The sequence below is a fragment of the Bos javanicus genome, chromosome 5 (genome assembly GCF_032452875.1).
Source record: "Bos javanicus breed banteng chromosome 5, ARS-OSU_banteng_1.0, whole genome shotgun sequence".
NCBI lineage: Eukaryota > Metazoa > Chordata > Mammalia > Artiodactyla > Bovidae > Bos > Bos javanicus.
Genome location: NC_083872.1, coordinates 119,831,018 through 119,856,568, shown reverse-complemented (window position 1 = coordinate 119,856,568; position 25,551 = coordinate 119,831,018). Strand labels below are relative to the sequence as shown.

The 25,551-nt window shown below is 55.8% G+C and overlaps 1 protein-coding gene and 1 long non-coding RNA gene across 5 annotated transcripts; one reads left to right on the top strand and one right to left on the bottom strand.

Moving 5' to 3' along the window:
• Nucleotides 1-973: 973 nt before the first annotated feature.
• On the bottom strand, nucleotides 974-25,551 carry ZBED4 (zinc finger BED-type containing 4). Of its 4 annotated transcripts, none has more exons than XM_061418910.1 (5): nucleotides 25,396-25,551; nucleotides 24,698-24,811; nucleotides 23,633-23,711; nucleotides 6,087-6,211; nucleotides 974-5,891 (listed from the first exon to the last, which is right to left on the bottom strand). In XM_061418910.1, the coding sequence occupies exon 5, from the start codon at nucleotides 5,644-5,646 to the stop codon at nucleotides 2,227-2,229; it is 3,420 nt and encodes a 1,139-aa protein (XP_061274894.1). In that variant the 5' UTR covers nucleotides 5,647-5,891; nucleotides 6,087-6,211; nucleotides 23,633-23,711; nucleotides 24,698-24,811; nucleotides 25,396-25,551; the 3' UTR covers nucleotides 974-2,226. The 4 variants fall into 4 exon arrangements, with proteins under 4 accessions (XP_061274894.1, XP_061274892.1, XP_061274895.1 ...); XM_061418908.1 differs by lacking the exon at nucleotides 23,633-23,711 and adding an exon at nucleotides 11,667-12,135; XM_061418911.1 differs by lacking the exon at nucleotides 23,633-23,711.
• Nucleotides 6,142-15,477, top strand: LOC133248565 (uncharacterized). The gene is made up of 2 exons (XR_009736763.1): nucleotides 6,142-6,220; nucleotides 11,341-15,477. It is a non-coding gene; the product is annotated as an uncharacterized LOC133248565 (long non-coding RNA).

The window sequence follows — 25,551 nt, the reverse complement described above, 5'->3', positions numbered from 1 at the left end:
CGTGTATGGATGTGAGAGTTGGACTGTGAAGAAAGCTGAGCACTGAAGAATTGATGCTTTTGAACTGTGGTGTTGGAGAAGACTCTTCAGAGTCCCTTGGACTGCAAGGAGATCCAACCAGTCCATTCTGAAGGAGATCAGCCCTGGGATTTCTTTGGAAGGAATGATGCTAAAGCTGAAACTCCAGTACTTTGGCCACGTCATGCGAAGACTTGACTCATTGGAAAAGACTCTGATGCTGGGAGGGATTGGGGGCAGAAGGAGAAGGGGACAACAGAGGATGAGATGGCTGGATGGCATCACTGACTCGATGGATGTGAGTCTGGGTGAACTCCGGGAGTTGGTGATGGACAGGGAGGCCTGGCGTGCTGTGATTCATGGGGTTGCAAAGAGTCGGACACGACTGAGCGACTGAACTGAACTGAACTGAAAACATGGAATGATGCAATATTTGTCTTTCTCTGACTTATTTCACTGAGCATAATAGCCTCCAGATCCATCCATGTTGGTGCAATGACAAGACTTCTTTTTTCACGGCTAACCTTCCACTGTATAAACACACACGCGTCTTCTTCGCCCCCTCCTGTGTGGGTGGGCACTCTGGTGGCCCTGCATCTGTCTTTTCACATGAGTGTTTCTGCTTCAGAAAAACGCCCGGGAGTGGCCCGCTGGACCACACGCAGCCCCAGTCCCAACTCTGAGGCCCTCCGCACTGTCTCCACACTGGCTGCTCTTCCCGCCAGCAGCACAGGGGTCGCAGTGCCTGCTCGGAACACACGCCCCGGAAGGTTCTCGGATGTCACTGCTGCTATTAGAAATGCTGCTTAAGAATTACCTCCACTTCCCCCAGGTCCCATCTGCGGCTAACATGAAGATTTAAAGGCTGTGTTGAGGGTAGTTTCTGTACATGCTGGCCCCTAAGAGTAGGATTGTTTTATTATCCTGAGAATAAAAAGCCAGTATCCTCCAGCAGTAGAAAATTGCAAATAAAAAGTTTAATTTCAGAAACTGAGTTCACCATTTATAAATACACTAAAAACATAGTCAATGCAAATTCAGATTAATAACAGATACAGTATTTTAACAAAACAATAACTTTTCTAAAAGGTCATAGGCAAATCAGTGACTCGTTTCACCCAGAATATTTAACTGGTTTGAAGTAAGAAAATGAATTCTTTTCTAGACGCTGAGACAAAAACTTTGAAGACATATTATTGTTAAAAAAAAAAACCTGATGACTGATAATCCATTCTGATGTCCTTGGGATCCTAAAATACCCCACTGATGGCTGAATCCTCCCTATTTTATAAAAGAAAATCTAAACGCCTAAGGCTATTCTTACAACCATAACATAGCAATCTTCTTCCCTGTTAATAAGCCACCTCTTCTAAAAAGAACTGTGTACATAATTGGATCAATTTGGGGGTCAGTGCACAAATTTCAAGACAGCTTCATGATGTAGAGCCACTGAGTCAGAGGCTCAGAGATTCACCAACAGGAGGCTGTAAGCGTGTCGCGCCGCGCGCTGGCCACACAGTGCACACCACACGTGGGGGTGTCCACACCAGCCGCCCACGCGGCACAGCAGACCCTGAAACGGGCGCGTGCTCTCCGGAAACCCTGCGCGACCGACCCTTCGTCACATGTCAGCTCAGGCTTGGTGCCCATGCCACGCCTCTGTCGTGGTCGACAGCTGCCTCCCAGAACGCTCCGTCCCCCTCAACGCCCTGCAGAGCCGCAGTCAGGAACTGCTCGGCCAAGATGGCTTCAACTCCACCTCCTATTTACAGGTTTTATTTGACAGCCACAAAGGCTGTTCTGTTGCAATTAAAGCAATTTTTAACTAAAATACAGTACCTGATCTGATTTTTACATAATCGAATAAAAAGCCTACGGAATAAAACTGCTCACCTCTCCTCTGCCATTCTACTGAGACAAACTACTGATCCCCAACTTGTAAAAAACCTTACAGTTACGAATGAAAACCCAATCATCGTATTTCATCGTTGACGAGACAAGCTGCTTCTAGTGGACTTCTGAAAACACACACCGTGGTACCTGGCCTGAAGGACTGGTTAAGGCACGTGTGGCCGCAACAGCGAGGGCCGGGCGGCCCCTCCCGCGGCCGTGGACCTGAGCGCCCGGCCTGCCGTCCTGCAGGGCCGGCTGTGGCGAGCGCCAGCCTGGGCAGACGCCGGTGCTCGCCGGGTGGCTCCAGCGGGCTCTTCAGTACTGGAAGCATATTAAGGGAAGATTCACTTTCAGAAAGATGAGTTTCTCAAAATGCTCCATTAGGAGCCTGGATTGGCCGAAGCTGCCGTTCTCGGGGGGCGTGCTGAACAGCCGCTCGGAGGGGACGATGCTCGGGGGGCAGCCCAGGAAGCGCACAGCCAAGGCGGAGAGGCTGGGCCAGGCGGCCCTCTTGAGGCTCCAGTAGGCGAGCGGGTCGCAGCTGTGCTCCAGCACCTCCTCCTCCAGGTAGGCGAGCACCATGTCCTCGGGGACCTTGGGCCGCCCTCCGCGCTCGCTCTTCTTCAGCTTGGCCATGAGTGCCCAAAGGCTCTCCTCGCCAGTGCAGTCCCGGGGCGGGGAGCCCGGCTCGCAGCCGCTGGGGACGGGCGTGGGCTCTGAGGTAGGATCCAGCGTCTCCAGCTCCCTGATCAAGTCCTGCTTGCACTGCTCCGCCTCCTCCTCGGAGAACAGGGAGGCCTTGTAGCGCGGGTCCAGCAGGGTGGCCAGCACGTACCTGGGGTCGTGAAGCGTGGCGGACAGGCGGCTCACCATGGCCTCCCTGAGGGCGCGGAGCATGGTGTCGATGCCCATGGTCTCCTGGAACAGCATCTCCACCCTGCGGGTGAGGATGTGGATCATGGGGATGACCTGGCTCAGCGTGGACACGTGCGCGCTCATCTCCCGGCTGGCGGCGGCGAAGGGCTTCAGGGCGTGGCACACGGACTGCATCACCTCCCACTGGTCGCAGCTCAGCAGCTCCCGGAAGTCGCACTCGGCGGACAGCGCGTTCACCGCCCGCTTCTGCTCCAGCAGCCGCTCCAGCATGTGGAAGGACGTGCTCCACTTGGACGGCACGTCCTGCAGCAGGTGGTGGGGCGGCAGCCCGTACTCCCGCTGCAGCTCCGCCAGCTTGGCCTTGGCGCGGGGCGAGCGCTGCACCCGCTCGCAGATCTTCCGGGCGGTGCTCAGCAGGCTCTGGACCATCCTCTGGCTCTTGATGGCCTCGCTGACGATGAGGTTGACCGTGTGGCTGAAGCAGGGCACGCTGGAGCGCGCCCCCTCGTTCAGTGTCTTCCCGATGCTGGGGTTGTCGGTGACGGTGATGCCCACCTGCAGGCCGGTGGACGTCACCCAGGCCTCCCACCAGCACTCCAGCTGCTTCCGGATACTGCTGCCGCTGTAGTCACAGTCCACCTGCGACACGTCCAGCAGTGCTGAGCAGTGGTGATCCTCGCAGCGCGGCCGGGCCGCGGGCTCGAAGGTGACCCAGTGCGCCGTGAGGGTCAGGTACTCCCGCGTCTGGCTGCTCATCCAGATGCCCGACGTGAAGTGGACCACGCCGCTCTCGGCTTCCTGCAGGTGTGCCATGATGACGTGCTTCACGTCCTCGTACATGCCCGGGATGGCCGTCCGGGAGAAGTAGGCCGGCGGGGGCAGGGAGTACTGAGGTTTCAAGTATGCCAGCAGCCTATTGAAGCCAACGTTGTCCACCAGCGAGTACGGCTGGAGGTCAAGGGCGATCATCTCAGCAATGAGACTTGTGATTTTCTTAGCAACGGGGTGAGAATCGTAAAACTTCTCGCTGCCGTCGTCAGAGGCGGCGGCACCTGCCAACGGCCCGCCCAGGGGTGCCTGGGTGTCAGGAGGGGAGGGTGGGGCAGCCCGGGCGCCCTCGGGCTTCAGCACGCCGCCGTGGAAGCGCTGCAGGTGCCGCAGCAGGCAGCTGGTGCCCAGGTTTGTGGGCTTCTTGCCCCGGCTGATGGTCCGGCCACAGTGCAGGCACGCGACCTTCGTGGGGTCTGCGGAGCAGATAGAAAAATGGTTCCACAGCTTGGAGGTCTTCTTGCTGTTGACGGGAAACACAGCTTGATGGTTTTTGGTGACCATGGTCGGCAGGTTTGTCAACCGGGAGGAGGACGTTTCGGCGGAAGCCAGGGTGGCATAGGGCGAGCTGGCCAGGCCGGCCCCCAGGAAGCCCTTCTGGCCCCCGGCCACCTCGGGGTGGCGCCTGTAGAGGTGCCGCATGAGGCAACTGGTGCCCACGTCGCCCCGCTTGCCCCGGCTGATGGCGCAGCCGCAGTGCCTGCACAGGGCCTTAAGGCTGTCCGTGGGCGCCAGCGAGAAGTGGTGCCACACCTCCGACTTCAGCCGCTTCATCACTTTCTTGTTCTGCTGGAACACGGCGCCCGGCTCCCGCGGCCGAGGGCTCGGCGCGCCACCCGGCTGCGTCTCGGGAGACGACCCCCACGAGGCCTCGCCGGCGTCGGAGGAGGGGGACGCCGCGGCCCCGTGGCCCCAGAGCACCGGCAGCTCCTCTGCCGGCCGGTCAGGGGAGGAGGCTGCGGAGGCCGGGTCCTGGAGCGCCCTCCCTGGAGACGCCGGCAGGGGGCCGGGCTCCGCGTCCGGCGGCTGGGCGGGCCCGAGGGGCGGCGCGGGGCCGGGGGCAGGCGCCCCGGGGCCGCCGCCGCTCTCGCGCAGCACGATGGCACGGTGCGCCCGCCACATGTGCCTGATGAGGCAGCTGGTGCCCAGGTCCTTCCCGTTCTTGCCGCGGCTGAACTCGTTCATGCAGTGGACACACACGGCCTTGGAGCTGTCCAGGGGCGACAGGTAGAAGTGCTTCCAGACGGCCGACCGCCGGCGGGACCCGCACCCGCTCCGCGGCAGGGGCAGGTTCTTCTCCGCCCCGTTCTCGGCAGGCTCGCTGCAGTGCAGGGGGGGCGCGGGCGCGGGCGGCCCCGCCGGGCCCTCGTCCCGGCCGTACCTCTCCGAGGCCAGTGCGTCCGAGGCGGCCTCTTCGGAAGAGGCCGCGGAGCTGGCCTCCTCCGTCGCCTGGAGGGGAGCCGGGCCCTTGGAGGTCGCCCGGGGGAGCCGCGGGCGCCCGGCGTCGGCGGGCGGGGGCCCGGGGCGCGGCGCCGGGGCGGGGCCCCCCGCCAGCGCGCTGGGGTGCGCCCTCCGCACGTGCCGCATCAGGCAGCTGGTGCTCAGGTCCTTCTCGTTCTTGCCGCGGCTGAACTCCTTCATGCAGTACGTGCACACGGCCTTGGTGCTGTCCCGCGGCGAGATGAAGAAGTGCCTCCAGGCCGGGGACTTCTTCCTGGAGCCCAGGCCGCGGCCGGAGAGCAGGCTCTGCGTCACGGCCTCCATGGCCACGCTGTACAGGGTGCTGCTGTACTGCGCCAGCAGCGCCCCGTAGTCGGCCTCGGGCTCGGGGGAGGCGCGCCGCCCGGGGGGCCGGCCCGCGCAGCCCACCTCGCCGCCCTCCGCCTGCCTCCCGGCCTCCGGCTCACTTCCCAAGTCCATTCTCTCCACACTGTGATTAGGGGTGTGCGAGTCATCTTCCTCTTCTATTTTCAAGTTTGTATTCTCCGAATCACCTGCTCCCTGGGGACGAGGCTCCCGCTGGTTCTCCATGACTGACCATAACTATTCAGTTCTGCCCGAAGAACTCTCTCTCTCAGGACGTTTATGAATACGCTAAGCATGAACCTCACTGAGCAGTGGACGGGCGAACTCGTGAGCGTGTCACCTCACGCCGCTCCCGGAGTTCTCCCGGTAAACGCATCGCGGGGCAGACGTGCGCGCACACGGGGCGGACCTGCTGGTCTCGGGCACGGGGACGCTGGTGGCTTGATGGCACGGTGCTCCTTCTGCGTCACCTACAACAGATGGAACCGAGTAAGACAAGGACTCGCTCACGTTTCAAATCCAGTCATGGATACGTCAGCCTCAGTATGTGTGAGAGAGATCCCACAACGGTCAGGTGAGACTCTGCTTGCTCCTGACTTCACAGCCCAGTCACAGGACCAAACACCCTCTCCGTCGGCCTCTCCTGCCCCGAGCGCCCTGCTTACCTTCTCGGAGTCTCTGCCTCCCTGGGCCATCCCACTGCTCCCACGGACAAGAGGCCTGCGGTCTGCCTTCTTCTGCTGTCTGCCTAACCAGGCCTGAGGCTGAGCATTTATTTAAGAATAAAATCCTGGTGGTGGTAAAAAGAAAAAAGAAAGAAAATATCCTCTAAATAGACATGTCCCCAAAGAAGACATACAGATGGCCAAAAGGCACATGGAGAGATGCTCAACACCACCAATAATCAGAGTAGCAGGAGATGACAGTGAGGTGCGACCTCACACTGGTCACAGGGCCGCCATCCAGAGTCTACAAATGATCCACGGTGGGGGTGTGGGGAGAGGGAGCCCGGCTCCACTGCTGGCGGGATGCAAACCGGTGCAGCCACTACGGAGAACACCATGGAGGCTCCTTAAAAAACCACCAGCAGAGCAGCCATGAGACCCTGCAGTCCCACCCCGGGCACACGTCTGTGCCCCACGCACCGCAGTGCTCACAGCAGCACCGTGCACAACGGCCAACACGTGGAAGAAACCTGAATCTCCGTCAACAGGTGAACGGATGGAGGAGGCGGGCTACGACATAATGCAGGACTACTTGGCCATTGAAGAGAATGAAATAACATCTGCAGGAACACAGAGGGACCTAGACATCACCATACTGAATAAAGTAAGTCAGACAGAGAAAAATGTGACATTGCTCTGTCTGACTTACTTCATTCAGTATGGTATGTGTAGAACGTGAAAAAAAATAAGGTAATAAACTTATTTACAAAACAGAAATAGGCTCACAGACATAGGAAACAAACCTCTGGTCACCGAAGGGGAACGGCAGGGGAGAGGGGTAAACTAGGGATTTGGGAGTAACATATCCATGCTGTTATATACCCCAAAACGTCAGAAAAGATCATAAAGAGAAAACACCAAGGGATGTCCATGGTGGCTCAGTGGTAAAGAATCTGCCGGCCAATGCAGGGGGTGGCTTCGATCCCTGGTCCAGGAAGACCCCACATGGCTCTGAGCAACTGAGTCCTTGCGCCACCACTGAGCCTGCACACGGCCACCACTGAAGCCCACGGTCTCAAGCCTGTGGTCTGCAGCGAGAGGCCACTGCAGCGAGAAGCCCACCCACCGCAAGGAGCCCTGCTCGCCAAGACTAGAGCGCCCACACGCGACCATGAGGCCCGGCACAGCCAAAACTGAATTTTTTTTTTTAAAGAGAAAATACCAAGACTTGGTGAGGCCCATCATTGCAATTTTAGCCCTTCTAATTAGGTGGGCTTCCCTGCTGGCTCAGTGGTAAAGAATCTACTTGAAAATGCAGGAGTCCCTGGTTCAGTCCCTGGGTTGGGAAGATCCCCTGGAGGAGGGCATGGCAACCCTCTCCAGTATTCTTGTCTGGAGAATCCCATGGACAGAGGAGCCTGGTGGGTTACAGTCCATAGAGCTGCAAAGAGTCAGACACGACTCAGCTAAATGACTAAATGACTGACGACACTGAACACTTCACGGCTTATTCGCCATTTGCCTCTCTCCACTGGGAGCATCTGCTCACGTGTCTTGTCCATGTCTTATGGATCGTGTACTTCCTCGTTACCGAGTCCTCAGAGTCCTTCGTGTCTGGAGAAGCCCTTTATCAGGTGTGTGAGTCCAGTCTGTGGCTTGTCTTTTCACTCTTTTCAGTGTTCTCTGAAAGGAAAGGCTCTTAATTTTAATGAAGTCCAGTTTACCAGTTTGCTTTTTTTAAACCACGTGTTCTTTAAAAAGAAAAAGAACTCCTTACTTGGCCTGCGGGGTCTCAGCTGCAGCACGCGCGCCCTGCACTGTGGCACTCGCTGTGATGTGCGGCCTGGAGCTGCGGCTCCAGCCTCAGGTGCTTCTCATCACACGGGACCTTAGGGCCCAGACCAGGGACCACAGCTGAGTTCCCTGCACTGCAAGGCAGATTCTTAACTCCCGGACCATCAGGGAGGTCCCCAGCAATTAATTTTTTTATGGATTATGCTTTGGGAGCTGTATCTAAGAAAGATTTTCTCCTGTGTTTGTTTTATATTTAGATCTTTGAAAGACTCAAATTCAGTGTTTTGTATATGAATTGTTCAAATATCGTTTGTTGAAAAGATCATCCTTTTCAACAAAAGAACACCTTTGCAACTGTTGAAGACTCACTGTGTGTGAAGGTGCCTCTGCGCAGCAGCTGCCCACGTGTATGAACACGAGGGGAGTGTGTGTGTGCTCAGCACGTCCACCCTTTGAGTGCAGCTCACCGTTATGCCAGCTACCCCAAGGTGGGGGAGTGTGACACACGCATGTGTGCGGGTCTGTGCCCCAGCTCCTGGCACAGGGCTCCTAAGACTCTCGGGAGCTCCCGAGTGACAGGAACACCTTGCGTCCTGGCGAGGCGACGATGGAGGCTCATCAGCAGAAAGACCACACCACGGTCAGAAACCAGCTCTCAGCCCCCGACCCCCAGCACGGCCTGGAGACCGAGCGGACACTCCTCAGGCCCACAGCACAAAACCCCAGCAGAATCCCAACAGCTCGGGGTTTGGGGAACTGCTAGGCCAGCGAACACACCCACGGGTCCGGAGGGTGACGCACCCCAACTCCACGAGGACAGACACCCCTGCACTCAGGAGCCTGTGCGTCCTCATCTGGCTGTTCATCTGTGTCCCTTTTCACACAGTGAAAGTCGCTCAGTCGTGTCTGACTCTTTGTGACCCCATGGACTGTAGCCCGCCAGACTCCTTTGCCATTTCCTTTTCCAGGGCATCTTCCCGACCCAGGGATCGAACCCTTGTCTCCTTTACTGTCTGAGCTATGAGGGAAGCCCCTTTCTATATGCTATGCTAAGTCACTTCAGTCGTGTCCGACTCTGTGCGACCCCATATATGGCAGCCCACCAGGCTCCCTGTCCCTGGAATTCTCCAGGCAAGAACACTGGAGTGGGTTGCCATTTCCTTCTCCAAGGCATGAAGTGAAAAGTGAAAGTGAAGTCGCCCAGTCGTGTCCGACTCCTAGCAACCCCGTGGACCGCAGCCCACCAGGCTCCTCCGTCCATGGGATTTCCAGGCAAGCGCACTGGAGTGGGCGCCACTGCCTTCTCCGCCTTTCCGTATAATAAACCTGTAAATGTGAGTGAGTGCAGCCTTGCTGTGGGAGCCGCCCCGGCACTTATTGCGGGAACCTTGGCTTTGAAGCCTCTCAGTCAGAGACACAGGTGACAGCTGGGCTGCTGTGAGTGGGAGCAGTCTTCTGGGCCGCCCGGACCCCATGGCTCTGAACACGACTCCAGGCGGCAACGTCAGGAGCGGACGGAAGGACAGCCAGCTGGTGCTGGACAACAGCCAACGTGGGGCACCAGGGCACTCGCAGGCGGCCAGACGCGAAGCACTCTGTGCACAGAGCCAGGGAGGGGGACACGGAGAGCGCCTCTGCTCACAGGCCATACGGCTGCGGCCCAGGAAGCGCAGGGACTGGCAGACTAGGGCAAAAGGAAGGCTAACTCCACGCCGCCTACAAAAACACGTTACACGTGAAGAGAGAGAGGCTCAAAGCAAAAAGACAGGAAGGTGCAGCGTGCTAACCCCAACCCGGGCACGCCGGCGGGGCCACGGCACTGCGCAGTGAGGGTGCATGAACGCAGCGGACCACAGGGGACCTTCCACAGACAGGGAGCAGACCCCACGGGCCGGAGGCAGCTGGGCTCCCACGTCCCTACTCACAGTTAATGGGACAAGCGGACAGAAGACCAGTAAAGGTAACAGAAGAGCTGAAAACGTTACCATCAAACCTGGCCTCAATGACATTTATGGAACAGTGCAAACAAGTGGAATGCGTGTGGCCTCAAGGTGGGTACAGACTGTTCATCAAGACAGACTCTTCTCTGGACAATAAAGCAAATTGCAATACACTCACAAGAACTGAAATCAAAGAATGGCCTCGGAAAAGGGAACTGAACGAGAAATCAACATCAGAACGGTATCTGGAAAAATCCCAAGTATCTTTAAGTAAGTAACACTTAGACATGTATGAAGCCAAGGGGTTAAAGAAAAAAGTCCCAAGGAAAAGTACAGCCAATTTAATCCTGAAGCAAACAAAGTGAAGAAAAGGAGAAAAGATTTGAAATCAATTAAATTGAGGGGGAGCGGGGAAGAGGCGGGGGAGGGGGTGGTGGTGGAAATCAATGAAACCGAACACTGGTTTTTTGGACAGATCAAAAAAATTGGCAAACTTCTACACTGATTAGTAAGAGAAAAAAATGGAAAAGACAGGAACTACCAACAGAAGAATGAAAGTGGGCATTGCCACCAAAGAGCCCACACACACACAGGTGGCAAGCAGCGGCCGAGCGACTGCATGGTGATGAATTCAGCAGCTCAGGTGAAACAGGTAAATCCCGAAAGACACGCACGACGGAGACTCACTGAAGAGACGCGTCGCTGTCGCGTAGCGGTCATGCCGCCTGCCTCACACTGCAGCCTGAACAGCCCTCTGCCTAGTCCCTTCTCTTAAAATTCCAGGTCCAGATGGTTCCGTGCGTGAATTTCACCAAACTTTAGAGAAAAAAACAAATTACTGGTGAAACACACTCTTCCAGAAAATAAAAGACGAAACATTCCCCAAGTCTTTTAACAAGGTTCAACCACCATGACACCAAGACCCACAAAGACATAACAGGAAAAGAGTCAGAGTCACATCCCTACGATCACAGAACAACCTTAAGAAAACGTGGCAAGTTCTGAAAAATATAACAAGTCAAATTCAGCACTAGGTTGAAGATAATGTTCCACGAGTAAGTGGGCTGTGTCAGAAGGTTTGGTTTAACATTAAAAAATCAACCAACAGAATGCACCAGGTCGACAGAAAGCAAGGAGGAAAACCATAGGGCCACCGGGTGAAGAAACGCATTTAGTATCGTCTCTGCTCCGACTCCTGACGAGGACCCTCGCAAGGCAGAAGGGCAAGCCACGGGCGTCTGTGCGAGAGGTCTTGAGGCCTCCATGGAGAGGTGCTGTCCCAGGAAGGCCGCAGAGCAAGCTCGGCTGCCCTGAGCTCCCTCCCACCCAGCTGGCCCGGACAGCGCCTCCGGCCTGGACGACCTCGCCCGCTCCTCTCAGGTCTGCGAGGAACCAGCTCGTCTCCCTTCGAGGCAAACGTCCCATTCTCGGTGGACGCTGAGGCTCTCCGAAGACTCCTGGGGCCAGAGCCTGGGGTGATGGCGTGGACCGCTTCCTGCGGGCCTCTCTTACCTGCTCAGCCTGCGCGGGCTCACTTAAGCCACGTGACAGTCTTTCAAGGAAGGTTCAGTGTGATGCGTCTCCTTCTACACCAAAGGGCAGGGGCACAGAGAGGCTGAGAAACGTGTCCGGGGCACACAGGGCAAACAGGCTGCTGCTCCTGGAGCGCTGCAGGTCCGAGGGGCTGGGGGCGGTGCACAGAAGACACGCGTGCAGGGGGGGTGCGGCTACGAATGCGGTGACACACGTGGGCCTGGAGAGGGTCACACTAAGTGACGTCACAGAGAGACAGCTATCGGACACTCACTCACACGTGCACCCTGAAGTGCGACACAAGCGAGCTCACCTGTGAGACACAAACAGTCACCAAGAGGCCAGACTTGTGGCTGCGGGGGCGGGAGGAGCGGAGTCTGGGGTGAGCAGGCGCAAGCCAGGATACGCAGGACGCAGGAACCAGGGCCTCCTGTCGAATATGCTCTGATGTGCCGTAACGGAGAATAAGAAAAGAAAGTGTAATAAGAAAAGCATAGTTTTGATCAGACTTCAGACCACAGATTCAAGAATCCCTACAAACCCCAAGCAAGATTTAAAGAGAAAAAAAAAGTGCTAAAAATAAGAAAAAGCACAGAGATAACAGTGAGGAGGGCTGGAGGAACCTAGCTCAGTACCGCCAGCGGGAGGACATCAGCAGAATCCAGACCACGGGGCTTCTGCAGCAGGACAGACCACCCAGCTTCTCTAACGAACCGCTTGAGTCCCGTGTGAGTCAGCAGACGACCAAGCGCGTTCCTCAGGCGAGACGGGAGGCCTGGGCGCTGAGTGAACATTTGAAGTAATTCTTAGTTTATTAAGGTATAAAGATACTGTGGATACGACTTTTTAAAGAATCCCGTCTTTCCAAGACACTAACTGGAGAACGTCCAGATGAAACACAACTTCTGGTATCTGCTTTGAAATAACCGAGGGGGGACGCAGAGCTGGAATGGCCATGCGTCTGTCTGACTGTCTGTCTGTCAAAGCTGGGTGATGAGCGCACAAGCTCATTATATTCATCTTCCTAATACACACTGCAACACAGCCCCAGGAACTGTTTCAAGAAAAAATAACTAGACTACTGACTTTTCAAGACAAGCAATGTAAACCAGGAGACAAAAGAAGTACGTCTTCAGAGTTGTGGTGGGAAAAAAAAGCCAGACCAGAATTCAATACTCAGCAAAAATATTCCTACAAGAATTAATATGAGCTAACACCGCTAGCAAAACCACACAGAGTGCGTCACCAGGCGACTAGCAGAAGGGCAAACGATGTCCTGCTGGCAGAGAAACGCCGCGGGGTTCAGCGGCGCACGGGAACAGGAGCGACACGGACAGGGCGCAGCGGGCGCGAGGGACCCGCCGGGCTCCGCGTCCGGGCCGCTCAGCAGAATTAACGGAAAACGACTCACTGAGCTACACGAGGCTGTGGTCCATGTGATCACAAGGACAGAATGATCTCTGCTCGTTTCCAAGGCAACCATTCAATATCACAGTAATCCAAGTCTATGACCAGTAACGCTGAAGAAGCTGAAGTTGAACGGTTCTATGAAGACCTATAAGACCTTTTAGAACAAACACCCAAAAAAGATGTCCTTTTCATTATAGGGGACTGGAATGCAAAAGTAGGATGTCAAGAAACACCTGGAGTAACAGGCAAATTTGGCCTTGGAATACGGAATGAGGCAGGGCAAAGGCTAACAGTTTTGCCAAGAGAACACACTGGTCATAGCAAACACCCTCTTCCAACAACACAAGAGAAGACTCTACACATGGACATCACCAGATGGTCAACACCAAAATCAGATTGATTATATTCTTTGCAGCCAAAGATGGAGAAGCTCTATACAGTCAGCAAAAACAAGACCAGGAGCTGACTGTAGCTCAGACCATGGACTCCTTATTGCCAAATTCAGACTTGAAGTGAAGAAAGTAGGGAAAACCACTAGACCATCCAGGTATGACCTAAATCAAATACCTTATGATTATACAGTGGAAGTGAGAAATAGATTTAAGGGACTAGATCTGATAGACAGAGTGCCTGATGAACTATGGACGGAGGTTCGTGACATTGAACAGAAGACAGGGATCAAGACCATCCCCATGGAAAAGAAATGCAAAAAAGCAAAATGGCTGTCTGGGGAGGCCTTACAGATAGTTGTGAAAAGAAGGGAAGCAAAAGGCAAAGGAGAAAAGGAAAGATACACCCATTTGAATGCAGAGTTCCAAAGAATAGCAAGTAGAAATAAGAAAGCCTTCCTAAGTGATCAATGCACAGAAATACAGGAAAACAATAGAATGGGAAAGACTAGAGATCTCTTCAAGAAAATTAGAGATACCAAGGGAACATGTCATGCAAAGATGGGCTCGATAAAGGACAGAAATGGTATGGACCTAACAGAAGCAGAAGATATTAAGAAGAGGTGGCAAGAATACACAGAAGAACTGTACAAAAAAGATCTTCATGACCAAGATAATCACAATGGTATGATCACTCACCTAGAGCCAGACATCCTGGAATGTGATGTCAATGGGACTTAGAAAGCATCACTATGAACAAAGCTAGTGGAGGTGATGGAATTCCAGTTGAGCTATTTCAAATCCTCAAAGATGATGCTGTGAAAGTGCTGCACTCAATATGCCAGCAAATTTGGAAAAGTCAGCAGTGGCCACAGGACTGGAAAAGGTCAGTTTTCATTCCAATCCCAAAGAAAGGCAATGCCAAAGAATGCTCAAATTACCGCACGATTGCACTCATCTCATATGCTAGCAAAGTAATGCTCAAAATTCTCCAAGCCAGGCTTCGGCAATATGTGAACCGTGAACTTCCAGATGTTCAAGCTGGTTTTAGAAAAGGCAGAGGAACCAGAGATCAAATTTCCAACATCCGTTGGGTCATCAAAAAAGCAAGAGAGTTCCAGAAAAACATCTGCTTTATTGACTATGCCAAAGCCTTTGACTGTGTGGATCACAACAAACTGGAAAATTCTGAAAGAGATGGGACTATCAGACCACCTGACCTGCCTCTTGAGAAATCTGTAAGCAGGTCAAGAAGCAACAGTTAGAACTGGACATGGAACAACACACTGGTTCCAAATCGGGAAAGGAGTATGTCAAGGCTGTATATTGTCACCCTGCTTATTTAACTTATATGCAGAGTACATCATGAGAAACGCTAGGCTTGATGAAGCATAAGCTGGAATCAAGATTGCTGGGAGAAATATGAATCACCTCAGACATGCAGATGACACCACTCTTAGGGCAGAAAGCAAACAACTAAAGAGCCTCTTGAGGAAAGTGAAAGAGGAGAGCGAAAAAGTTGGCTTCAAACTCAACATTCAGAAAAGGAAGATCATGGCATCCGGTCCCATCACTTCATGACAAACAGACGGGGAAACAGTGGACACAGTCACTGCAGGTGGTGACTGCAGCCACGGACACGAAAGACACGTGCTCCTTGGGAGAAAAGCTATGACCAACATAGACAGCATATTAAACAGCAGAGACATTATGTTGCCAACATAGTCCATCTAGTCAAGGCTATGGTTTTTCATAGCCAGTGGTCATGTATGGGTGTGAGAGTTGGACCATAAAGAAAGCTGAGCGAGGAAGAATTGATGCTTTTGAACTGTGGTGTTGGAGAAGACTCTTGAGAGTCCCTTGGACTGCAAGGAGATCCAGCCAGTCCATCCTAAAGGAAATCAGTCCTGAATATTCATTGGAAGGACTGATGCTGAAGCTGAAGCTCCAATACTTTGGGCACCTGATGCGAAGAGCTGACTCATTTGAAAAGACCCTGATGCTGGGAAAGATTGGAGGCGGGGGGAGAAGGGGACGACAGAGGATGAGATGGTTGGATGGCATCACTGACTCAACGGACATGAGTTTGAGTGAACGCTGGGAGTTGGTGATGGACAGGGAGGCCTGGCGTGCTGCGGTTCATGGGGTCACAGAGTCAGACACGACTGAGCGACTGAACTGAACTGAATCCTGGACTATCTGGGGAGACCCAATGCTGTCATGAGGGTCTTCAAAAGTGAAACAAAGAGGCAGAGGAGAGACATGAAAATATGCCTGTGGAAGGTGAGAGACGCAGGGTCGCTGGCTTTGAAGATGGAGGGCGGGCCCACACGCAGGGACGCAGGGGCGTCTGGAAGTGAAGGGCGAGGAGCCACCCTCTGCCAGGCCTCCAGAAGGGAAGCCTGGCAGGACCGTGACCGAGGCCCAGGGCCCAGAGCGCAGCCTGCTGGCCTCCGGATGTGTGCTGCCTTCGACCACCAAGTCTGTGATAATTTGTTACAGCACCACTAGAAACCAATACAATAAACAACAGAAAAGGGTTAAGATTAAATCCTACAGAAGGATAAGAGAAAAAGTAATGAAGGCGGAAAAACATCTCTATAGGTAATGAAATCACGCTAGAAAAACATAAACACAGGTTAAGTGAAATTGAGTAACTTATTTCAAAAGAAGCTAACAAAATTAAGAAAATAATACAAAAGAACGAAATAAATCAAGACAGAAAAACACTGAGATGAGCTTACAGATCCTAAGAAACTATTACAAATAAAAGTAAAATGTCATTTTAGAATAAAGACTAAGTTATAAGCGACAAAAGAACAAATAAACTTCGCAGAGGATTGCGTAAGGTTAACAGAAGAGTTTAGGGAAGAAAAAGTTTTAATGAAAAAGAAATAAACGGATAAAAAAAGACTCAGAAGAAGCTGACTAATTTAAAACTTAGGTAAAGAAAATCCAACATGTGTATAATCAAGGTGTTTCCCCACAAAAAAGGGGGACAGGGCAAGAGAACAGATTACTGACAACTCTGGAATAAACAGGTGTACTGAAAGGCATCCTGGGCTTCCCTGGTGAAGAGTCCTCCTGCCAACGCAGGGACACCGGTCTGATCCCCGATCCAGAAAGATTCCACATGTCACAGGGCAGCTAAACCCTGCCTGTGTCTAGAGCCCAGGAACTCCAACTCCCGAGTCCACGAACTCCAGAGCACGTGCTCTGCGATGAGAGAAGCCACGGCAGTGAGAAGCCTGCACGTCGCAACTAGAGCGGCGCCTGCTCACAGCAACCAGAGAAGGGCCTGTGCACAGCCAGGCATGCAATTCAGCACACAAATAAAGTTACTGAAGAAACAGGAGAACAAGCCAGAGGGCGGAGACCATGCGCCTGTAACCATGAGCACACAGGCATATCCCAGGAAAACCACTGGATTGAAAAGAAAGGCCATTCGGGCAAAAACCAGGGCCATCTGTAAGGGAAAGGCCATCTGTAAGGGAAAGCAATCTGTCACGGGTCTGACAGCAACGTTTTACGCTGTGAGACGACAGAGTAACATGTTTACCACGTTCAAGGAAAACCACGTGAGTCAAGCATTTTGCCTCCAGTCAACCTGACATCCCAGTACAAGGACGCAGAGACACCGGTACCAACAAGCAGGAATTCGGGAGACAGCTTTCCTTGAGTCCTTCCTGAGAAGTCGACTGGACAGCGGAGTGCTCAGGGCGTCTCCCTGCAGGACGCGCTGCGTGAGCGTCCCAGGAGAGCCAGTGGGCGCCGTGCGGCTACAGCGCTGGCCCTGAGCCGAGGGAGCGGCTGGACGACACGTGGGTCCCTGGGCTAGAGGCACCGATGTGCCTTCAGCAAGGACTGGGCCGCGTGCAGAGCTGGTGAGGCGGGCCCCGGTCCCCCTCGTCCTCGCAGAGATGGACCGGGAAGGCCAGATGCGCATCCCGCGGCCCTGGAGTGGGACCCACCCCGCTCTGCTCGGTACAAAGTCCTGAGAGCAGCGACCCCCGCGACCTCCAGACTACAGCTCTCAAACACATCTCCCACTAAAGGAGCCAAGGTTCCCGAGGACCACAAGGTCCAGGGGCGGGAAGCCACGAAATGAGCCGAGGATGCTCTGGGGACCAGGGGAGCCAGGACCCCTGCGAGTGGACGAGGGCAGCGCGGGAAGGATCCAAGGTGTCAACCTGAAGGGCTCCCCCGTCCAAAAATGAGATAATCTGAACGTAAGTAAGGGTCAACATTATACATCAAAACTCATCAAATGTTTAAGTCTATTAATGCATAATCCCAAATAAAATCCTCAATCGGTCACCTCTGGAGGATGATAGGAACTACTACTTTTGAGAAGTGACAGAGAAATTCACCCTCAGCTCCTTACATCAGCTACAGCACCAGAGAGCCAGGGCAGGGCTCCCACTCCACGTCCAGCCCGTGAACAGAGACGCAGGAACTCAGCCGAATGGCTCCATCTCGTTCGGGGTGCTGATTAACGCCCGCACTGGGTGCACCCCTGGGGGAAGCGCCGGGGGGCCACACATGAGGCGCCGTCCGAGGGGGCAACAAACCACTGGAAGCAGTCTCCCCAGAGAGCAACCTGATCCCACCGCCCACCCCGAGCAGACCAGGAGCAGGGAAGACTCATGGGACCGCAGTGCCGCCGGCAGGGACCGCCCGGGTGACGGAACCCGCCACCACCGGCCCGGCCAGCCCCGAGGGCCTGCGCCAGGGCTAACGCCAGCACCTTCCTGGCACAGACGGGAGAGTCTGGCGCCGGGGTACCACCAGCACGCACCCGGGACGGGGCTGTCAGGGGAGCCCGCTGCCTTCCTGTTTGTCTTCCTCTATGGCTGGACCAGCTCTCTACACACTAGCTCAACATCGTAAGTGGGATGTTTCTATTTTTTTCCTTTTGGCTGCACGGGGATCTCGGTTCCCTGACCAGGGACTGAACTCACGCCCCCCGCAGTGGAAGCAGAGCCCGACCACTGGACGGCCAGGGAAGCCCCGACGTTTCTGTTTTAGGGAAAATGCTGCCTTTGGCTCTAGCGGCTTCCTACTACTTTTTCTACCATTTTCGCACCAAATATTTAGAAAGACAAAAAAGGATGTTGGCTTTAGTTCTCACACCGCAGAAGGATTATGCACCTGAGGCGCTGGGCATAATTCTACACGGGTGTGAGGAACAACTTGGGTTTGGTCACCCGTCCCAGAGCTCTGGAGCATCTCCGGCTTGAAAGGTGAGGGCCCCCGGTCACGGCACCTGGGTGGCATCCAGAACCAGCTGTCCTGCGGTCCAGCTTCCATGTCCAGCAAGTAGGAACTAGCCCACAGGAAAATCATCAACATGGAGGTCAAACAGGGTGATCAGGGGCAGCAGGTGAAACAGCCTCCTCCTCCGACAGATGCGGCAGGCCTCCCTGCGTGGGGCCGTGCAGCCGCCACCCCATGACAGCCAGAGGGTCACTCTGAAGCTGGTGGTGAGCGGTGTGGGGCTCCACTCAGCAGGGAGCACAGCCCCCTGAACTGAGCAGAGACGGGGGAGGATAGGAGTGCAGAGGACGGACCCAGAGCCCAGGCCTGCCGAGATGACTGCACGCATTTCAGCTCCGAGGGCAAAGCGCCTAAAGGCAGAGGCAGCCGACCAGAGGATCCTTCCACGGGCTAGAACAAATACCGTGTGTGGAAGAGTCTCAATTCCAGGCGTGTGCTCTGACTTGGGGAACATACAGTTATTTTTCATTTTGAGAATTAAAGAAAGCGCCTTCCAGGCTGCTGTAACGCAGGAGTGCCTGTCAGAGCAGGATCCCATGTGTGCATGTCCCGTCGCGGACTCAACAGCTTCCTAACACAGAGACCAGCTTTTGTGCAGGCCCTCACCTGCCACAACACCAAAAATACACGACCAAGTATCTCCATTCCTCATGCTGCAGACGCAGCAGATTAAAGAAAAACTTCAAGTCATCTCACCCACCCAGGCAGGAAGGGCCCAAAGCTTGGCACCACCCCAGCGAGGACTCTGGAGCCCCCTACCAAGCCACATTCACCCAAGGACCCAGGAACCCCATGTCCAGGGACAGACGCTGAAGACCGCCTCATCAGACACATGGCAACACCTGTCCCAGGTCAGGCGCTGCAGCTCCACAGCCAGGCTGCAAAACCACTCACACCGCGAGTAAGGCCTGGCACATACGCGCATCCCAGTCGCTTCAGTCTCGTCCAACCCTTGCGACCCTATGGACTGTAGCCAGCCGGGCTCCTCTGTCCATGGGATTCTCTAGCCAAGGATACTGGAGTGGGTTGTCATGCCCTTCTCCAGGGCATCTTCCCAAACCAGGGATCAAACCCAGGTCTCCTGCACTGCAGGCGGATTCTTCACCAGCGGAGCCACCAGGGCAGCCCAGTTCATACACAGACCACTGGGAAAAAGCGAGACACACACAGTAAACAGTGCTCGTGAGGTTTCATGACGTAAAAGACAGGAGAGAAACAGGTAAGTTACGAGCATTACTGTCTGTCTGAAGAGCTGATTTTGGCACTTCTTAGGTGGTGCTGGTGTAAAGAGCCTGCCAACCAACGCAGGAGGCACAGCAGACACGGGAGACGTAAGAAGCGCAGGTTTGATGCCTGGGTTGGGAAAATCCCCTGGAGGACAGCGTGGCTACCCGCTCCACTATTCCTGCCGGGAAATCCCATGGACAGAGGAGCCTGGTGGCTACCGTCCATGGGGTCACAGAGAGTTGGACATGACTGAAGCAACTTACACCCTTATTTTGCAGGATGAAGCAGAAATAAAAATGGTTGCCTATAAACAGTGGAGGAGACAGGAATGCGAGTGAGCTTGCTGATCGTATCTTTTATATAATGCTGACTTTTGAGCAGTGTGATTACCTCTACATTAAAACACGGAAAATTTCAAGTGTGAAATCTAAAGTGAAAGTGAAGTAGCTCAGTCACGTCCGACTCTTCTGACCCCATGGACTGTAGCCTACCAGGCTCCTCCCTCCATGGGATTCTCCAGGCAAGAGTACTGGAGTGGGCTGCCATTTCCTTCTCCAGAAAACATAGAAAATTGACTTTTGAGCGGTGTGATTACCTCTACATTAAAACATAGAAAATTTCAAGTGTGAAATCTAAAGGTGTATCAAATAAGCAACCATACTGCAAACAAAGAATGTTCACGAAGGGGCTTTAACACACAGGATTTTATTCACCTGAAGCAGAATACGTACTAAAAACAAAAAAACACCTTAAATTTTGCTAAGTGATTTCATGAGCAGCAGCAACATAATGTTTTCATTTTACCTGGGTTATATGTACTTTAGCACAAAACAAAATGTAACTATGCCAATGCCGTTAAGAATCAAAGTTTTCAGGATACAAAAAAGATATAATTTAAAAAAACAAAGAAATTAAGTAAAACTATATAATTTTAAATTTGTCTTGAAAACATCAGTATGGACTCTTGATGTTTTAGACACTGATCCCCTAGCTCTGTGCACCAGACCCGCGCTTAAGGCTGCAGTGCCCCACGAGCACACTGAGCACAGCGGCCCCTGGACTCTGGTTTCTAAACACCCTCCTGCAGTGCCGGGGGCCACAGCGCTCTGCAGAAAGAGCCGACTGCAGCTCTGGAAACAGGAAAGGCTGCAGAAAGGACGTGCCGCCAGGAGCCGGCTCCACGGGGATCCCACAGTCGGTCACAACTGTCTGAACGTACAACAGAGAGACGGAAGACCTCAGCAGGCTATAACATAACGGCTGGATCTGCCTGTCTGCACTGATGCTCAAGAATCAAGAGAAGAAATGAAAACACCTGCCACGGGGCGGGGCGGGGGGGACGACACTGCAGCCACCGCTCCCTGCAAAGGGGTGACGAGGGGAGAAGGCGCAGCGTCCCGCCTTCGAGTGTCACGGGCGAGGAAAAGCACGTGAAAGGCAGGGGAAGGAACCACAGCCCGGGCGGGGTCTGTCCCGACAGGACAGTCTGAGGGCGGCGCACAGGAGGCCCAGCACCGCCGCCTGAAGACGCAGGGTCCCCGGCGGGTGGCACCCACGAAGCTGCAACTTATCCTCGGACTGCTGACCACACGGAGGGTGGCCCCCAACTGCCCGCCGTGTTGTTCAAGGGTCAACTGTCAACAGCAAAGGAGAAAATGGCAAACAGACCCAGACACAGGGACATTTCTGCAAGACGACTGGCCTCGTCTCTTTAAAAAGTCAACGTCCCGAGTGGGGAGACCAGACTGCGGGTTGGCCGCTGAACGCAGTGAGGACTACCGTTCACTCCCTCCACGGCCGCGCTGCTGGGGCGAGCACGGCCCTCTGCCTCTTTCTCCCTCTGGGGGAGGGGGGCGGCGTGCAGCTCGCAGGACCTTGGGTCCCTGACCAGGGACTGAACCTGGGCCCTCGCAGGCAGCATGCTGACGCGCTGAGTGCGAACCGCTGGACTGCCTTTCCTGAGAAGAGGATGCTCAGCGGTGACGTGCTGCGGCCCCTGCTGCCTCCTCGGAGCCCGCAAGCACGGGCGGGGGATGCACACCAGCGCTGCAGCTCAGGGCCGGAGCAGCGGCACCTGGACCTGCTCCCAAGCCACCGCCCAGCCTCCAGGACACGCACACCGGCCTGCAGCCCGAGCCCCGGGCTCCTGGGAGCTGCCGGGCACAGCTGGGGCACCAGTGCCGCCCTGCGCCCGGCGGCCTCGCCCTCGGATGTGGCAGCCTTCCCACCAAGGCTACCAGTGCAGATCTGGTCCACACTGAGAGTGAGCCACACCTGCTGAGGATGCAGGGCCACGGCTAACATCTTCCCGGGGAGGAGCCGCCTCAAGTGCAGACAAGCCACCACCCAGGACTGGCCGCACAGAGCCCAAGAGCCGGACGGAGGCCAGAGCACACTGCGGGGGCCGAACCGAGAGACCCGGAGCCAGCTCCTCGAGACGCGGCGGGCACCCCGATGCAGCCGCGCTGGAAACATGGCGCGGCCCGAGCAGGCACACGGGCTCCGTGCGGGGCCGTGGCCCGTCCACCCCGAGATGTTGAGGCTCACAAACCAGGGCCGCCCGGCTGGCTCTGCTTTGGCTTCGAGGGCCCTCCACTCAGTACCAGCGGCTTCTCTGGGGCAGCGGATGGTCCCACCAGCCACAGGTCTGATGGGTCGCCGCGGTGGGCTGCCCCTGGACATGGTTCAAGTGTCCGCGTGCGACTGTGGGACACCCAAGCTCCTGCTCCAAACAGCACGCGCCCTGGGCTGCTCCCTCCCAGCAGGCCAACCGCGGGCAGGCTCAGTCGCCGGGCCCTGAGTGAGGACGGGCCCTACGTTTAGACCTGCGGGCTTGGGGCGGGCCGGGCAGGGTTGCAGGGACTGAGGAGCCCCTGTGGCAGCGGCGGGTCAGCAGGGGATGCCCCGCCCCAGGCCTGGCCTCTCCGGTTCCTAGGGTGCGCAGACCTCGCTGAGGGGGCAGGTGGCTGCCACAAGGGCTTCACCCAAAGGAGAGCGGAACCCAAGCAGGGTGAGCACCTGAGCAAGGTGGGGGACGGGCTCACGACAGGAGACGGCCCGAACGCAGGGGCCGGGCTCCGCAGCTCAAGGCCGCTCCTCACGCAGGGCCTCCGCTCCGCCACCCCTGGCCCCTCGGCGCGGGATGCAAAGGTCCCTTCCTCTCCAAGCAGTCTTCTGAGAGCACGCTTGTTGCACTGCCCATCACCCTCACCCATGCCTGCCTGTGATCTTCCTTGGAGAGCTCACTCCGCCTTCTCTGCCCATCCCCACCGGGACATGCACCACTGCCCCAGCAGGTAGAACGGCGCCAGGCGAGAGGAGAGAGGCAAGAAGCCTCGCGTGGAGGCAGGCACCTCCAGCCCTCCCGGGCCCTCCGCCTCAGAAACAGGAGGAAGGAGAAAAGGCCTGCTTTCATTCCTAACCGTGCCTTCCAGGATACCAGCTGCCAAAAGCACACATCAGATAGTTAGCTAGACGTGATCTAAATGCTTCAGAGTGATGAAAATCAGGCAGGGACGGAGCCTAAGGGAGGAGGGAGGGAAAGACAGGGAAGTGGAAGGGGCCGAGGCTCTGGAAGCTGCCTGACAGGAAGTCTGCCGCCACCCGGACAGACGGGAGGCCAGACGAGAGGCTGCGGGGTGGTCGGGGCAGGACTCCGTGCGGCTGAATTCAGTAAGACACCAACCGTAAACAGAGATGATGCCTCCTACAGCTTACATTAGACGTCAGGCAGTAACCAGGAGAATGACGGTCACCTCTCAGTCGCCTGCTTTGTGCAGAGAAGCTTAGGAGGAACCGGCGCTGCTGAGGGACAGTCGGAGGGGCCCCAGCCAACCCTGGCAGGCGCCCCCGTGTGCCTGTGAGCACTGCCCCCTGCGCCCTCGCCGGCAGTCCTCACACTGAAGGAGGGAATCAGAGCAGAGCTGGGAGGAAGGAGCTGAGGCCGGGCAGAGAGACACGGGGAGGACAGACTGACCACGGCCACAGCGCCTCGTGCTCCCGCAGCGCCGCTGCCCAGGTCTGCTCTCTCTCCAGCTTCCACGCCGGGCAGGGATCTGAAAGACAACACACACGCTCTTCACCATGTCCTGAGCACAGCTGCCTCGGCTCCTCTGCACAGACGCAGGGTTCAATCCACGGCCCTAACGGTTCCCCTCAAACCCTTCCCAGCGCTTCAGGAGCACTCCTGGCACAGCGTGAGCCACTCACGAACCTCCTTCTGTGTGTGGTGACATGAAAAAGTAGGGCAGACATTTCATGCCCCAAAACATCAGGGTTAACAGTACGTGTGCGGCAATGTGGACTCAAAGTCTGTGCTTTCTTCCCATACAGGAGGTTAACTTCCTGAAGATTCATAGAATCTCTTAACTTGTGCCACATCTTTTCCTGAGAAAATGTAAACCACCACAAGCCGATACCATCTGTTTAAGGATTACAGGAAGCGTGCGCCCGGCACAGACAGCTCGTGGCAGGCCCCGGGTATGAACTGGTGAGAGCAGTCTCCTCTCACAAGATAACTCTGCGTGGAAATTAAGTCATAACTGCAATTTGGCTTGTTCAGAGCGCTTTTTAAAAACTCCAACTAAATTTTTCCTCCTCTCCTAATTTTAACACCATACGTAGAGAAGACATCAAAAGTTAATATACAAAGTCACAAGAATGCCTTAGCAAACTGGTCTCACGCAAGTCTGAGATGCGTTTTCAATACTATGGACTTGATCTGATCAGAGTTCACTTCAAAACAAATAACTTCCCTTTTTTACAAACTTGAGAATGCCCACAGAAGCGTCTCCTGATGGCCCAGCTGGGCAGAGGCTTGCTTGCAGAGAGATGCATATTACGTGTGTCTACAGACTGTCACTCAAAATGCACCGAGAGTCTAGGGGGCTGGCAATTCTCTTAAGCAGGCAGAATGGTGTGGGTCACAGAAAAAAAGATAAATGACTCCATCGTTACTTGGGTCAAAAAAAAAAAAAACACCGCAACTGGAAAAATGACCGAAATTCTGCTCTGCAGCTTGATTCGGGCTTTGACTACTTACACTTGAATGTCATACCCAGAAACACGCTCAGCAACCAAGAAGCATCAGAAGCGTGCAGACATGAGGAGCGTCTCGTGTGCTGAGCCGTGTGAACGAGGCCCCGGTTGCCCCTTCCTGGAAGCGCACAGAAAATGAAATACTGTACCGGGGTTGGGGGACACCCGAAAGGCACAGGGTGGAAGGCGATCCGTGGCGGTGGCGGAGGGCAGAGGCCCTCAGGACGGACACTCACCGGGCACCTGTCTGCTGGCCGGTGACCCCCGCCCCAGGGCGACTGCGGCCCGGGCACGCCGCGTGGTCAGCCGGAGAGCCCACGCCGGCCGGCACGCCTGTCCCCGTGCTCGCCCGCGGCCGGCCCGGCGTCCGCGCCCGCTCCCACCGCCTCGCGCTCGCTCCGCCGGCCGCGCGGCCGGAAGAGGCGCCCCGGGTGCCCCGCTGTCAGCCGGGCCGGCGGCCGCGGGGCGCGCAGCTGGAGCGGCGTCCGGGCACCGAGGCCGAGTCCGCCGCCCGGGCGGGGTCCCCACCACGGCAGGCCGCCCCCGCCCCGCCCCGCGCAGGCGACCCCGCGCCCGCCCGGCCCGACCCCGGCCTCGCCCTCCAGCCCCCGGCCCCCGGGTCCGGCCCCGGCCCTCCGGTCCCGGCCCCGGCCCCGACGGCGCGCCTGGACGGCCGGCCCGGGACGCGAGCCGCGCACTCACCGCGGGGACCCCACGGCCGCGCAGGCGGACGCGCCCCATTCATCGGCCTCGGCTTTGTCCGCCCCCGGCCCCTCCCGCGCCGCCGCCGCCGCAGCCGCCGGACGCTGCACCCCTCCCAGGGCCCCGCGCGGCCGGGGCGGGGCCGGGGGCGGGGCC